The 16217-nt window shown below is 39.7% G+C and overlaps 1 protein-coding gene across 1 annotated transcript in view; it reads left to right on the top strand.

The window, feature by feature from the left end:
* The window catches only part of LOC101853413, a gene marked incomplete at its 3' end in the record, with an annotated part of 28221 nt that continues 12004 nt past the window's right edge, over positions 1-16217 (top strand). The window contains 10 exon segments of the mRNA XM_013088390.2: positions 1-94; positions 3245-3416; positions 4141-5451; positions 6060-6150; positions 7009-7118; positions 7625-7666; positions 8257-8349; positions 10169-10250; positions 11283-11371; positions 15300-15398. Of these exon segments, the coding sequence (XP_012943844.1) occupies positions 3267-3416; positions 4141-5451; positions 6060-6150; positions 7009-7118; positions 7625-7666; positions 8257-8349; positions 10169-10250; positions 11283-11371; positions 15300-15398 (2067 nt within the window).

Here is a 16217-nt window from a genome sequence, read left to right as displayed (position 1 = left end):
AACAGAGAACGGGAAACTAAGGACACAAATATTAGGCTATTATTCTCGGCAAAGGAGAATTGCACACACTGACACACACTCAGCTGTTCGAAGTGTAAGTTATAGTTTAGTAAATGTCAGCTGTTTGTTAAGAATTTTCTAAGTGAGTCTTTTTTGTCGTTTTGACCACACAGTGCCTTGCTGGTCTATACTTCTGTAGATTAAATCTAATCTGCTTCTTGGTCTTGTCTACCCAACAAAATAGTAAGTTGGCTATGTGTCGTAGCAGTGTGTAGGCCCTCACAAGGCGACACACCCTGCACTCTTCAGTCACAACAAAGCAAAGCATGACTCTCTGCGCAACACTTAACTTTTTGTTAGGCCTACTTTTGCACAATGAGAGGATCTTGTGCCAACAAACTCACTCCATAATCTGCCACTACTTTTCTACTGTCTACTTCACTCTCTATGGCATGGGTCCACATTATAAATATAATTATAATTCATGATCTATATACTAGATCTAGATAGATCTAGATCTAGATCTATCTATTGGCTATTGGTTTAAATTGATACTGAAACTGAAAGTAGTGAAAGAAATGCTGAAAAAACTCAAAATACATGTATCCTTGTATACCACACTGACTGGCCTGTTGTTTCCAAAGGTAGGCTACCTCTTGTCTACCTGTCCGACTCTACTGTCGTAAGAGAATTTAACGACGAATGGTCCTGCCCAGGTAGCAAGACAAATTTTTCAGGAGAGGCAAAAAATGTTTTAGCTTTATAACTCTTGTTTTTTTATTCTTTTTAGCTATAGTTCACCGGATATCTGGTTAAGGTGTTCATAAAGCTGTTTCCAAAGTTGGAATTGTTTAGGATAAAAAGTAGCAAAGTTATTCGACATTCATCGTTCTCCCCTGCACTGCACGGCCGCAGTGAGCCCTGCGATGTACGCGAAAACGATGAATGGTACGGTTCGTCTTTCTCCCTTACACTTGTGAAGGGTTATGGGTGTAGGCGATGGTCAGTTGTGACGCATCACCGACAGAGATGACTGTGTACAGGTTACTACAAATAAAAGTAAGACGCACTCAAACTAGCTGTTTAAAAGCGTGTATAACGTTAGGTGTTTGTTATCCCAACTGAAACCCTGTGAACGTTGTTCATTTGCCTTCCTCACTTGGTTAAATACATGTACTACACAGTCAATGTACAAATCAGATGTGTTATTTAAAAACACATTTTCTTTCAACAGCTTGATTTAAGAATGTTTCATTCGGAATCAGGGTTTGGTCCCCATGAGATTTCTTTATTGTATTCTCTTCAGAAGCAAGTTTTACAATTATTTTCACAAATTGCAAAATTCTCCCTGCACAACCAAAAGGATCCATCATGTTACAATGTCAATGATATGATCACATCGTTGCAAAGTCAAACTTTCACATTTATAAGAAATATAGCAATCTGACAAGACTGTATCACAAACGCTCTTGGGAGAGGTAATGCGAGGCTCGTATTTAATAAAGCATTCAGTTGAAGGGGAAACAACAAGTTGTTGTTTCATACTCCAAATAGAGTTTGAAACTGCAAGACATTACTATACTTGATCGTAACATCAAGTCATATATAAAGAAATTGTTAAGTAAGACTAAGTGTCGCCACAATACGTCCACTTTTTAGGCTGGACAAAGACAATTACTCACAAATGATAATGCGTTACCATTATTTGTCAGGTAATTCTTTATGATGTCAACAAGTGACAACGTGCTAGAGAAACTGTGGCTTTATAACCATCATTATATGATTGGGATGTCAAATGACTGGACAGCAAACTAATATGACGTTAGTCTGTGAACGTCTGGTGGGCACTAATAAATATGCAGTGCTAATGAATTTCTCCCTTAATAATTTTTTTAACCACCACTACCCCCTTTCCCCCCCCCCCCTATTCTCATCCATTTTCCCCTCTTTCCAGCCTGCTCTTACTTATACATGCAGCTTCTTTGCTCTTGTCAATACACACCGTCAGCATACGTGAAGACATACAGGCACACAAGGTGATACATTCTTATAATCCTGGTGGATTGTACTCCGGGGGAGGGTGGTGGTGGTGGTGTGTTTGTTTGCTAAAAAGGCCCAGTATATTTATACTAGCGCAACAGTGACCAACTGTCATTTGTCACCTATGCCATAATTTGCCCGACGACAGAGACCAGGGGACAATGCCAAACGAGCAGTGATCCTTAACCAATCCACCATTCATCGTTTTCCCTTACACTGAGCACTGGCTCAGAGCTCGCCTGTGTAAGGGAAAACGACAAACTCTCAATTACGCAACAACAGATTAAGTTATGATAAAAAAAATTTGCACCGTCAGATGCAGAATTAAATACTCAATGAAATATGTAAAAATTCAAAAATCGAAAAATTTCTACCATTCTTCGTTTTCCCTTACGACGGCAGAACTTTTCTTCACTCTAAAGTAGTTTCAAACTCTACCACTGTCTTCACCCTTATTATCTTATTACCTAAAACCAGCAAATGTGAATAGAACATACAAATCTGAAAGATTGCCGCCAGTATACCCAAGGTAGTGCTTACTTTTACTGCTTACTGATCCCATAATCCACGAGGATCGTAGAGGCGCTGAATGATAGAGAGCCTCGTCAGGTGTCCCCACTTTTCACATTTTTTTTGCGAGCGCTGGAGTTTAGGTAAAGGATTTCCCTGTCCACTCCGCAATGTTGTCGGTCCACCTCTTTCTTTGCTTTCCTCTCTTTCTCCTCCCCTGCACAGTTCCCTGAAGAATGGTTTTGGATAGGCCACAGGATCTTGTTACATGACCGTACCAATTCATTTTTCTTCACTAAACAGTAGCCTGCAAGTCTAAATTAATTGTGGCTCATGTATTGTTCCACTCTACTGCACACTTGCTCATTTGTGATGTGGTCATTGTATGAGATGCCAAAGAGTCGTCTAAAGCATCTCATTTCGGCTGCTTGGATCTTCCTCTGAAGCTCTGCCATCAAGGTCCATGATTCAAAAGCATACAGAAGGATGGAAATGATGAGGGTATAGAGTAGTGCAAGCTAACCAAATATGGGCTAAGAAAAAAATTAAAGAATGAGTATAAATTTACCAGCTCGAAAATGTTAATGTAAGTCATCACAATGTCCCTATGATATGAAGTCTACTTCTTTGACAATGTTGTTCTAATCTAAGTCTAATGTGATTTTCTCTTTTCTGAAACTTATTTTTTCTGCAGAATGAGACCATGAAATTTCACAATGAATAACAAGAAAGATTCTGGTGCATCAGGAGTGGCAGACCTCCCACTTCCTGCAAACTGGAGTATGAAAATGTCCAAAAGCTACCCTGGCAAGATGTACTATGTGAATAAAGTGACAAAAGAGTCGTCTTGGAGGCACCCGTTAGATGTGAGTTGATTTGTGACACTGGTGTTTGATAATGATAACTAAGTCTGAACTTTGGGTGGAGAAAAGAGAAACTGTGTATTTAGATCAGTATGTGTACTACCTGTCCCTGTCTTAAGTTACCACATGACCTACAATCCTTTAATTTCAGAGGAGACTCGAAAGTGACTTTAATTGACAATGAAAACTGCATTAATAGCCTGACGTGGTGCTCAGTCATATTGAAAAAAACCTCCTCTGATTTCAATGTTTAAAATTTTATCTTCTTCTGAAAGCATTTGTTACTTTTATGCAGGACAAATCAATAATAGCTCTTGAAAGTTCCATCGTTCAGAGATCTTTCAAGACTCAAGGTTTTTATTTTAAAATGGCTGAAGAAAAAAAAAAGGGTTGTCATACTATTCTTTAAAGTTATTTTTGTATTTCATCTCTTGCAAAGTAAAACACATGGATAGAAAGCGTAAGTACATATCTCTTGCTCAAAATGCGGGTGTTTAAAGTCAGCCACAATAATATTATATATGCATGAAATATAGACTAAATTGGAGAGATAATAACCATGTATGTAATCATGAGTTCATCCAGTGGTTAAATTTGTCTTTGCTCAGTTTACTTTAGCACCTTTTTTAAAAACCTTTTTGGAAGTACATTCTGGCTTCCCCTAAAGTTTATTTTACATTGTTGAACATAAAACATCTGCATAAAATGTTTTTTGGGTTTTTTTCAGAAAACACCAACAAATAAAAAGAAGACTGGTAGTGCTCCCCATCTGGCATCTCATAAATCGACTAAAGGAACAAATAGCATGGAAGATGCATCCTCATCATGCTCCAGCACACCTAATCTAGGCCCGTCAGCAGTTTCTGCCATCTCCCACCTGTCTGAGGAAGAGCAGGTCCATGTAATGGGATTTAAATCTAAAACACAACAGAAGTCGGCACCACTCATGTCACTGGCCACTGACAGTAACAACTCAACTTTGAACGATAGTGTTATTTATCTTCGTACTGATCCTAACAACTCGACTTTGAACGACAGTGTTATTTGTCTTCATAGTGATCCAGCAGATACCAAAAAGTCTGAAGCAAAAGCTATTCCTGAGGAAAGTTCATCAAAAGAATGTAGTGATAAGAGAAAAACTCGTTCTAAAAAGAAGAAGAAAAAGAAGAAAAAATCAAAGGGAGCACCTGAACTAGAGAAACAATCAGATGCAAAGGCAGAGAGAATCTTGGGCAAAGATTCTAGATGTGATTTAAAACATAAACTTGCTGTGTCCCCTTCTCAGGAAATGACTTCAAAGGGTCTTTCACTGTCTGACTGCAACGCAGAGAAAGTTACCTCCACTCCATCTTCTGGTGCATGTCTGTCTAATTCTCGTCCAGTCTTAAAAGCTAAAAGGAGAAGCAAAGGGCTTGAAGAAGATTCCTCTGCAAAACATAGTCAGGTGAACAGAGTTGAGCCAGCTGCGGTGTCTCAGAAGAATACTGAAAAGGAAAGGCAAGCTGATATAGTGCTTGATCCTCTACCAACGGGACGAGATAGCTATCATGATCACTCTCCTACATCATCATCTTCATCCAACTTTGGTTTCAGAGATGCTCCGATTCTCCCATCAGTCTCTGATTCTTCTGTGATAATCGTTGAGCCGAATGATTACTCTACTGACCAGAGGGCAGATAGTTCTGTTATTGTGTTGGACAATACTCATGATGTTATTGATCTCTGTACTCCGATGAAACGTCGAAGGGTGAGTTCAAAAAGTGATGGTACATTGACTTTGCCTACGAGACCACAGCTCACAATGATTTCTCACATAAATCTTCTCGCGAAAAAACAGGATGTAGGTTGTGAAAGCATGTCACACAAGGTTAAGGAGGTCATGCCAGTAGCCAGCCCGGAGAAAATTGCAAATGAGATGAAACGGAAAAAACCTGGCCTTCCTGGAGAATGTTCTTCAGAGAAAAGTTCAAGGGAGATCGCGTACAATGAAAGCACATCTGAACTTCCGAGGGAAAAATCATCTGCATATGGTGCTGAGGTAAGTCAACAGTCATTGTACTTTGCATTTAATTATAAGGAAGTGTGGTATTAAATTTGGATATGGATGGTTATTATGTCACAAGGGGTAATACAATGAGCTTCACTGTGTAATTTATGCCTACAGTAGTGTTTCAAGCAACATCATTCCCTTTAAAAAAAAATTCAATTTTTTTTCCCCCATTGGATGATGAGCTGGTGAAATTTTCCGAGAAGGAAAGCATTTGTGTGTAAGAACTGCTGAATTTCTAAGGGTTCCTCTGGAACGGCAGAATGAATACTGATGGCTCAAGACTGGGTTTAGTCAGAACGAGCTCATGCAGGATTGGCACTCCACTGTGAGCTGTAACTTACCTCATGTATGAAATACAAAACTGTCTACATCACTTTATCATGTAAACACTTGTATATTCAAAGAGATTTTTTACATGCATATGTATGTAGGTGCTAATCAGGATAAGCTTGTTTTCTCTTTTAAATACAGTGTACTTTTTTTTTACCATGCATACGGTGATTGTTTTCCTCTTCGGGGAATCTTGATTATATTAGTAGGGTATCCTCTTTCAGACAAAAATTATATGATAATATCTTTTGAACAATATTTTTCAGGCCGTTCTCTCATCAAAAAAATCTGTTGAGCAATGTGAGATAAGCACACAACAACAGCCTTCTCAGAGTTCTGCTGCATTTCCTCTTCCAGGTGTGTCTCAATCTTTGTGCTGGGATTTTGTACCCTACCTATTTGATCTTGATAGGAAGTATCAAAGCAGCCCACCTGCTGCATGACCTTCGCTATGTTGATGGGAATGCAAAGCTTTTACAATTTATATAATTTACTTTCATCAGTCTTCTTAAGCGTTGGGGAATGTGTAGCCACTGAAATTTAGGCATGTAGCCTCAGATTCAGGCAAAAAGTGCCATTATAAATTCATTTATTATTATTATTATTGTTATTATTCATAAACAGCGGGACCATGCCAAGGCTCATTATTGCTTTGTAGATATTGTGCTCATTGGGGAGATATTCATTGGGAGTAAATTAAGATTTTTTCAGTAATTTCTGCAAAATGAATTGTATGTAACCTAGGAGAAAAATGATATCTTGATACATGTTTAGAAACTCCACTTTTTTTTTTCTCTTCTACTCTTCCCCTTTCATTGTTTCCTCCTTCTTTCTTTCTCTTCTCTTCTGTTCTAATTCTGTTGTAAACCCCCCCCCCCCCAAGTAAATGTCAGAGGTAACAGTTTATAGTTTTTTTAACCCAAAAATGCCTCTGATCTTTATGGACTATTTATTTTCAAGAATGACTGGGTTGTTCTGGTTATTTTATTACAGTCTGATGAAATTTTGCAGGTTTTTATAATAATTTTGATTATCTTTATCTACCGTAGTGTCTTTGATTTTCATTGGGGATAGATTTTGAAAATTGCTTCATACAAAAAAAATTAAGGATTTTTTTAAAAGGGATGCGGGTTTGGGTTTTTTTCCTATTTCTTCTATTCTTCACAATAATATGACAGTTTTTGATCTTTAAAATGGTATATATGTTATTAACAGGAGACGTTGGTGTGAACGATGGTTTAGCTGATGGCACAGATGCAACTGAGACAGTGCGGGAGATTGAGGACATGGATTTTGAGGAAGTTGGAGAAATTGTACTCTTAAACGTGAGAAATAGTTAATTGACCTTTGTTTTTGTATTCGTGAGAAACAGTGTCTGTTGTATGTCTGGAGGATAGTTCATAAGTGTAACCATAATTGAAGCCATACTAATCTCTAGTGATATCCAAATTGATCGGAAAAATCTCTGCTGCACTGCTTTTTCAGACTAAGGTTCAACTACATAAACGTGACACATACTTTGGTAATTTCTGACATAATCATATCTTTGGTGTTAGATTTAATTAACAGATAGATAAGAATTGATAGAATTCTTTCTATATCATCAAAGTAATTGCAATGATTTTAATGTTAAAATATACACCCTTGAATTAAAGAGAAAGCCTCCAGTCTTTGGAAAAATGTATTAATGTTAATCTAAATGTTCACTTTTACTCCTATGTTGAAACTGGATGGACATGTATCCAATTAGTTGACTAAGCTGTATTTTTAATGCTTAGATACCTCTTGATAAGTATTCTTTCTATCTGATCACTTTACATTGTGTCCTCAGATCCAGAATTTGAGAAGGAACTCTTCCCATTTGACATGTGCGGTATGTTATAATATTATGTCTCAAATAGTGGTAAAGGAAATACAACAAAAAAAGATTTCTGTTTTTGAATATCTCACGTGACTCTAGGGGGATGTAGTTTCTAACTCATCCTGGTGTGGCCTCGACTGGCACGGTAAAAGCAGATCAGAAGGGGTATTTTACTTTAACTTCTGAATATTGAACTCTTTAGAAATGAGTTGAAAATACAGAGAGAAAGGGAGGACGGGAAAGAGAGCTCTTGTAAATGATCAGAACAACTTTCCCTGAATAAAGATTTCTTTTATCATAGTTATTATGGGTAGTTAAGTGGATGCACCACTCGTAGGTCCTATTTCTTTTTTAACCCTCTACTGTTTCTCTGTATGTCTATCTTCTTGTATCATAGTTATTATGGGTAGTTAAGTGGATGCACCGCTAGTAGGTCCTATTTCTTTTTTAACCCTCTACTGTTTCTCTGTATGTCTATCTTGCTTTAACCTTAGCCTTGAATGAGTGACATCTCGTAGATGTTATGCTTGCTTTCGTTACACAGACTCCCCAACCTGTTGTTGTTCTGCTTGTGTTGATTTATTGTACTTTTTTTGCAACAGCCGATCGGCACGTTAACGGAGGCGGTGGCCAAAAGTCCCCTGGTCAGTAGCCCTGTGGTCATCAAGATTGAGGAGTCACCCGAGAAGCACAAGGTGAGCTTCAGTGTTGGAAGTTTGTTTGTTTTGGGTTTTTTCTCGTCAAGCAGGTCTTTGTGGATCACTATGTGGTCTCAATTATATGTGAGGTAGAATGATGAAATCTGGCGCCCGCCCAAATAATGTAATCAAGGCAATCCGCATTTTTCTGGCTGTTGGGCAATTTTTTTTCTAATTTTCTTTTTTTTTTGCTCAGTACCTTCTTTGTCCATTTAAGAACACATTTCTTTGTGGATTTTACATTGATCAAAGGCACAAAAGAATATAAATTTGCAATTCCAAGAACTCTCAAGCTTTGGAAGTCACAAAGCTTTGGCGCCCATTTTCTCGCTAATTTTACCTCTGACACCAGGAGATACCCACCTGCTTCAATCGCAAATGTCTTGACTTTTGTTCTAGATAGATGGGTTTGGGGTGTTTTTGCCAAATGCAAGACAAATGAACGAACTTTAAGATGATACTAATAACTCCCTTTGCCAAAAGATTTATGAGCGCCCAATTTCACCACTTCGTGACACATATTGTCGATGATTCAGCTGTGTGATATCATAACTGAATGCTTGTCAATAAAATGATGTAAACCCAGCTTTTGTATTGCTCAGGTTGAACATTTCTTGTTACAATATATATATATCATTGCCTGATTATCCTCATTTGTCGGTATGTTTTTGGCCTTGTATCACTCAAAACAGCAGATGAGTTGGTCTTACTACACTTGTTCTTTAATTTTTCTGATTCATTTTACTTTCTTATGGAGGTGGGATTTTTATGTATTCTTAGAAAGTGAATGAAAACTCGGTGGGGGGGTGGGGGTCGCTTCTGGTTGTGTTGTCCAAATTGTTAATGAATTAGGTTCAAATTTACTAGAAGAGGGCCAGGCTTCCTCTGCATTTGTTTTTCTCAAATAATTGCCTTTTGTAATTTGTCAGTCATTGTGCATTTTTTATATTTCTTTCTTTGAGTAATGTATTGAAATCATCCCTGGAACCTGAGAATGTTTTGGAATATAAAAATGTTTGTCAGGATAATAATAAATTGTTAAGCATATCGAGGCTGCTTTTAAGCAGAGATATGGGCTGTATTAATGCAGTTTGTTATTGCTTTTATTACTATCATTATTCATGTTCAGTGATGAAAAAAAAGTGTGGGTGGTTGGCAGGTGCTTTGATGTGATTTTCTCCTTCTTTCCTATTAAATATTTATCGTCCTCATCTCCCCTCCTGACTCCTTTTTTTTTGGTGTTTGTTACTCTCTTGTAACACCTCTAATCTTTGGCATTTATATAACCGTATTGTGTTGCAAGTGCCTTAAAACACTTACTAAAATAAAAACATGAAGCAATGTAGGAATGGCAGGCAGTGGTTGCTGGCTGCTATAGTGGAGTCTGCTTCATCTACTTCTTTTCTTTGTGACAATCATCCTAATCTGCTATTGGAGAAGTGCGGCCAGTTTCGTGCTGACCCTTTGTAAAACCCCAACTCAACTTTGCTGTCCCAGGTTCCCTCTCCCCCCCCCCCCACCCCCCAACTCTTTTTATCTTGTATTTTATATAATGTAGTTTGTAAAGCGCATAAGGCTTGCTGTTGAGCGTGAATTTGTGCCGTACAAATGCTATCTATTGTTACTTGTTTGGGTTTGTTGGGTTTTTTGGTTGTTGTTTTTTTTTGGGGGGGGGGGTTGTATACTGCCTGGCAGAGAGAAACATTCTCCATGTTGTTTGGGCCTTATGTGGATCTTATGCCATGCTTGAAAATAGTATCATTTTCTGTTTGGTTTGTTGTTTTATCTAAGTCATTTTTTAAAAATTCACCTGCAGGCTCTCATTCTTGTGGTGGACACGAATGTACTCATTTCCTGCCTGACTTTCCTGAGTGAGATCATGAATGCCGATCTTCCAGGTTAGACCAAGTTTTTTTTTTAATCCCTAAAATTCTATATTACAGTCGAACTTGCTCTTAACGACCACCTGTCCAAGAACAACACCCCCTGTACAAACAACCACTTCCCACTTCTCCCTTTTGTGGTTATTTTTTGGGGTTTTTTTCTGTTGTAATGATTCTGCCTAAGAAAATCACCTACCCTCCGGGGCAGTGCCACTGACTGTAGTGTCTCTAGGCCATTCCCAAAGGTGGGACATTTCTCGTTCAAGCACAGTAGAATTGTAAATGGGCTGATTCATCAATGTCCAGCTCATAACTGTGCCTGATCTACAACAGGGAACTGCTGCTTTTTCTTTCCTAATCCTTACTATTGTCATTTTCCTCTACTTCTTTTGTATGTTTGTCACACTCTTGTGACCCGCTATTTCCGGGGTACCTTGATAGTCGAAGCAGACCTTGTGCTGTTGAAGCTGGAGAGGTGAGCAGAGTAAGTCTGATTCCTTGTAAAGACTTCTCTGTTGACACACACCCCTTGGTGCTCATATGACCTTATGTCGTTGCGAGCGCCGTAAAACCATCTACTAAAAAAAAAAGAAGAAGAAAATCACCTGTCTAAGAAGATAACCACTTTTCCTTCAGCATTGAACGATCCTCTTGGTCAGGGTTGACTATATCTATAACGTAGCACCTTTGGTACTCGTGACATACTGTTAATATGTTTTTGATTTTGAGGTTGTAGAGACAATGACTATTTGTCTTGAATTAGGGGATTTGTTCTCTCTCTCTGTCTCTCTGTCTCTGTCTCTCTCTGTCTTTCTGTCTCTCTGTCTCTCTGTCTCTCTCTCTCTCTCTCTCTCTCTCTCTCTCTCTCTCTCTCTCTCTCTCTTTCTCTCATGGGGTATATGCAGACTTACAAACACACACTATGTACTTTCATTATATAATCATTAGTCTTTAGGCCCTATTAGAACTAGAACTGTCAAAACTGTCATATTTATGTGTTTGGGGCAAAGTGTACTGACACACGTATGCTGATCAACACCTCCCCAGGGTTAGGAATCCCAACTCTGGTTTTGCCGTGGGTCGTCATGCAGGAACTGGACTTCATCAAGGACAGTCGCAAAAGACGAGACAGATATGTGAGTACATTTTATTTTTTTTAGCCCTAATTTCCTGAATTTATTAAAGGTTCTAAAGAAAAAACAACAGCAACAAAATACAGGGAACCTAAGAACCCGTACAAACAACCACTCCCCCCCCCCTTTTGCATTTTTCCTTTGTTATAATGACACTGATCAAGACCTTCACCTGTCTAAGATGACCACTTTTTTCCCCAACAATTGGTGACCATGTTGGACAGTTTTTATTTTAAATACCATTTCCCATGAGGATTCATCATCATCATTGCCTTTCTCACCCTGCACCAGGGTATAGACCACGGACAAACACCCATCACTTTTCTCTATCCTGGGCTAGCCTCTTGATGTTATTCCATGTCTTCCCACTTTTCTGTACATCGATTTCTGTGATTCTTCTCCAGGTTCCACGAGGTCTTCCCCTTGATCTCTTGCCCTGTGGGTTCCAATCCAAAACTTTCTTTGTTATGCAGCAGCCTGACTTCCTGACAGTATGTCCAATCCATCGCCACCGCCTTCTTCCTACCTCATCTCTGACTGGGATCTGTCTTGTTTTCCTTAACACTTCCACATTGGTGACCCTGTCTGTCCATCTGATCCTCAGTAACTTTCTTAGACACCTGTTCAAGAAAACCTGGATCCTCTTTATGCAAGTCTGTGATGCGTTCCATGCCTCACATCCATACAACAGGACCGACTTCACGTTTGAATTGAAAATCCTCAGCTTTGTTCGAAGTGAGATATCTCTGGTCTTCCAAATCCTATCCAAAGATATGAAAGCAGCCTGTGCTTTTCCAATGCGGGACTTTATTTCAGCACCTGTTCCTCCCTCTCTGTCAATTATGCTCCCAAGATAGCAGAAGGATTCAACGTTTTCTAGGGCCTTTCCTTCTATTGTGACCTGCTCCTTTCGTTGTGCATCTGTCCTTAGGACCTTTGACTTTCCGGGGTGGATCCTCAATCCAACAGACTCCGATAGGCTGTTTAATACTGAAGTCTTTGCTTGCATCTGTTCCTGAGTGTGCGACAGAAGCGCCAAGTCGTCTGCAAAATCCAGATCGTCCAACTGTGTCCATGGTGTCCACTGTATACCATTTCTGTGTCCTCTGGTGGTTTCATTCATCAGCCAGTGGATTGCCAATATGAAGAGGAACGGTGATAGTAAGCATCCCTGTCTCACACCAGTCTTGATGTCAAAGCTGTCAGTGAGCTGGCCATCATGTACAATCCTGCAACTTGTCCCTTCGTACATGCTCTTGATGAGGTTCACCAACTTCTGTGGGATTCCGTGGTGTCTCATTATCTTCCATACTGTCACTTGGTCTATACTGTGAAAGGCCTTCTCATAGTCAAGGAAGTTGACAATCAGCTGGGAGTTCCACTCCAGGGACTGTTCCACAATAATCCTCAGCGTGGCAATCTGGTCGGTGGTTGAGCGATTTTTCCGGAAACCGGCCTGTTCATCCCATAGTCTTGGATCCATTCCTGTCTTGATTCTCTCCAGAATGAATCTGTTGAAGACCTTACCTGGTATTGAGAGAAGAGTGATCCCTCTGTAGTTGCTGCAGTTGCTGAGATCCCCCTTGTTTGGAAGTTTCACGAGGTGTCCTGCTTTCCAATCCTTTAGAAACTTGCTCTCATTCCAGATCCTGGTAAACAGTGGGAGGAGGATGTCTGCAGTCACATTGGCATCTGCTTTTAGGGCTTCAGGTGGAATCTGGTCGGGACCGGCCGCTTTACCTTTGTTCAGCTTTTTAATGGCATCCAGAATCTCTTGTTTTGAAGGAGCATCACAGCAGATTGGTAACTCATTTCTTGCTGGCAGTATGTTTGGTGGGTTACTCGGTGGTGGTCTGTTCAGGAGACTGTTGAAATGCTCTACCCATCGTTTAGACTGAGCTTCCTTTCCAAAAATGCTTTTCCCCTCTTGGTCCTTTACAGGTACTTCAGGTTTCCCATATTTTCCAGCAAGTGTCCTTGTGGTCTGGTAAAGGATTCACATGTGCCCTCCTATCGCTGCTTCCTCTGCCTTCTCTGCTAGCCTGTTCATGAATTCCTCCTTGTCTTTTCTTATTGATTTCTTGACATCTTTAGCTGTTGTCCTGTACTGCTCCAATGCCTCCGCTCTTGATCCTCTTGTTCTACTTGCATTCACTTCTGCCTTCTGCTGTCTTCTTATCCTAATTAAATCCAATGAGTGTTGGCTAATCCATTCCTTGTGCTCCCATTTCTTCCCACCGAGTACTTCTTGGCATGTTGATGAAAAGACTTCTTTGACCTTGGTCCAGTGTGTATCCACATCCGTGTCCTCACCGCCAAGATCAGCTAGAGGTTGAAATCAGTTCGTCAGCTGCAGCTGAAACTTTTCTTTCTTGTGTCCGTCCAAGAGACTTACTTGGAACTTCGTTCTTTTGATTCCTGTGCTGGTCCCGTGCTTTTTGAGTCGAAGCTTCAGTTTTGCCAACAGCAGATGATGATCCGATCCAACATCTGCCCCTCTCTGTACTTTGACATCGTCCAGTGAACGCCTGAACCTACAAGAGATACAAAAAGGATCTATCTGGTTCTCAGTCACTCCATCTGGCGAAACCCATGTGGCCTTGTGAATCCTCTTGTGGGGAAAAACAGAGCCTCCAATAACAAAACTGTTGAAAGCACATATATTTGCAAATCGCTCACCGCTCTCATCCATTTGTCCCAAGCCATGTTGTCCCATAATTCTTTCATACCCCACGTTGTCCTGACCAATCTTGGCATTGGCATCTCCCATTATGATGTTGACATCCTTCCTTGGTAGTTTGTCGATGACCCCCCTGAAGCTGGCTGTAAAAGGCATCCTTGCCTTCATCCGAAGCATCATTTGTTGGGGCATAGATTTGGACTATATTCATGTAGATGCTCTTGCTCCTTGTAGTGAATGAAGCCATGATGATCCTTTCCCCGTGTGGTTCCCATCCTCTAAGTGACTTCTGTGCATACTTACTTAAAATGATTCCTACTCCTTCCGCATGGTACTTACCTTCCCTCCCAGAATACAATATTTGTTCCCCGAGCTGAGCTGCTTCTGTCCAGACTGTATCCAGTGTGTTTCGCTGACTCCTAGTATGTGCAGCCTGTATCTCTTCATCTCTTGTACTATTTGAGAACTCTTTCCTGCTTCATACAAGGTGGGAACATTCCACAGCCCAATCCAGAGAGACTTGTTCGACAGAGAAGGTTTCGGGTCAGAAGAGTCCTTTCGGCTCTGTCCGCTGTCCTTCATTGTTCCTGCTGATACAGAAGCTCCTCCGTCTCTCAAGATCGAAAAATAAAAAGCTGTGTTTGTCCGTGTTTTTGTAACTTACTGTTTTTTACTGGGTTGGGTAGTTGGCCCTCCGCAAACTGGCACTTTTCGGGCGACCAGACCTATGCACTTTTAGTCGCCTCTTATGACACACAGTATCACGGCAGGTGTATTCTTTGCTCCCCCATAGTAAAACTATGGATGAAGATTCATTGAGGAGTAAATATTGTTGTCAAGAAATTCAACCATCAAATGATGTCACAACTAATCATTGTTGTTATGGTCGTGTTGTTGTTGCTGATACTGTAGTAATTATTGTTATTGATTTAGTGGTCCAGTTATTGTTGCTATGGCTTTAGTTTGTTATTGACCCACTTGTTTTTTCTTTTTGATTCAACTTTTGTGAATGAACCCAAACTTTCAAACTGTGGATGGTTGACAGTTGCTCTGGTGTGATTTGTTCCTTATTTCATATCAAATATATGTCATCCTTATCTCTCCTCCTTCTTTTTTATGTTTGTTACTCTCTTGTAACACCTTTAATCTTCAGTACTAATAAGACCGTATTGTGTTTTAAGTGCTGTCAAATTTACTAAACCTAAGATTTTAAGGTTGTTTCATTTTCACTGCACTATTTGATGCGCACAGAACGAAATGACCTGGCGTCGTGCTGTGGAGGCTGTACATTTCATCCACGCCAAACTGAATACAAAAGACCAGAACTTGATTGGTCAGCCCCCGAAAGAGGTGAGACTCAACCCTTGCACCAACGTCCCTCCCTCCCACACAGATGTTGAAATATATAAACATGTTGTTATTATTATCGATCCAGCAACAGCTGGGCTCTTGCCCTTCTGTCCAATGCCATGTAGTAATAAGAGCAGGTTAGTTTACTGCAGTTGCTGTAATGTTCCATAGAATGTATGGTCAATTTTAGGTCTCGGCAGGATGAAATATATATAGACTGATGAATATTGAAATATGTATCAATAGACAGGTGGGTGGGTAGCTAGCTAGCTAGCTAGCTATCATTATGCTCTTAATTTCTTTTAATTTTCAACCCTACAATTGTCCTATCTATTGTTTACTTCGAGAAAATTAAAGGTTAAAAAAATAATGATGGGGAAGATCATAAAAGAGGGAAGAAGTGTGTATGGCTTGGTGTTGGTTTAAAGACCCTATTTATGCTATGAGATTATTAAAGAGGCAGAACCTTCAAGTAACCTGCAGGTTAAACATTGATCTCCAATATTACGACGTCAAATAGGTTGAGACCCTTAAAAACTCTCTGAACTGCAGGAGTTCACAACTGCCTCATTATTAGTTCAAACCATGGTCATCACCACCACAGTTCAGCTTGGTTAATACACTCAGAGAAATGTGTAACAGAGGAGAGGAAGTAACTGTTTTATGTTTTGATTATATAAAATAGGAGAGGAAGAAACTGTTTTATGTTTTGATTATATAAAATAGGAGATGAGTTAACTGTTTTAGGTTTTGATTATATAAAATACGAGAGGAATTAACTGTTTTACATTTTGATTTTTTTTAAAGGAGAGGATGTAA

Source organism: Aplysia californica, unplaced genomic scaffold, assembly GCF_000002075.1.
Source record: "Aplysia californica isolate F4 #8 unplaced genomic scaffold, AplCal3.0 scaffold00734, whole genome shotgun sequence".
In the NCBI taxonomy this organism is placed as follows: Eukaryota; Metazoa; Mollusca; class Gastropoda; order Aplysiida; family Aplysiidae; genus Aplysia; species Aplysia californica.
The sequence above is the reverse complement of the archived record's forward strand: the minus strand, read 5'-3'. Positions and strand labels throughout refer to the sequence as shown.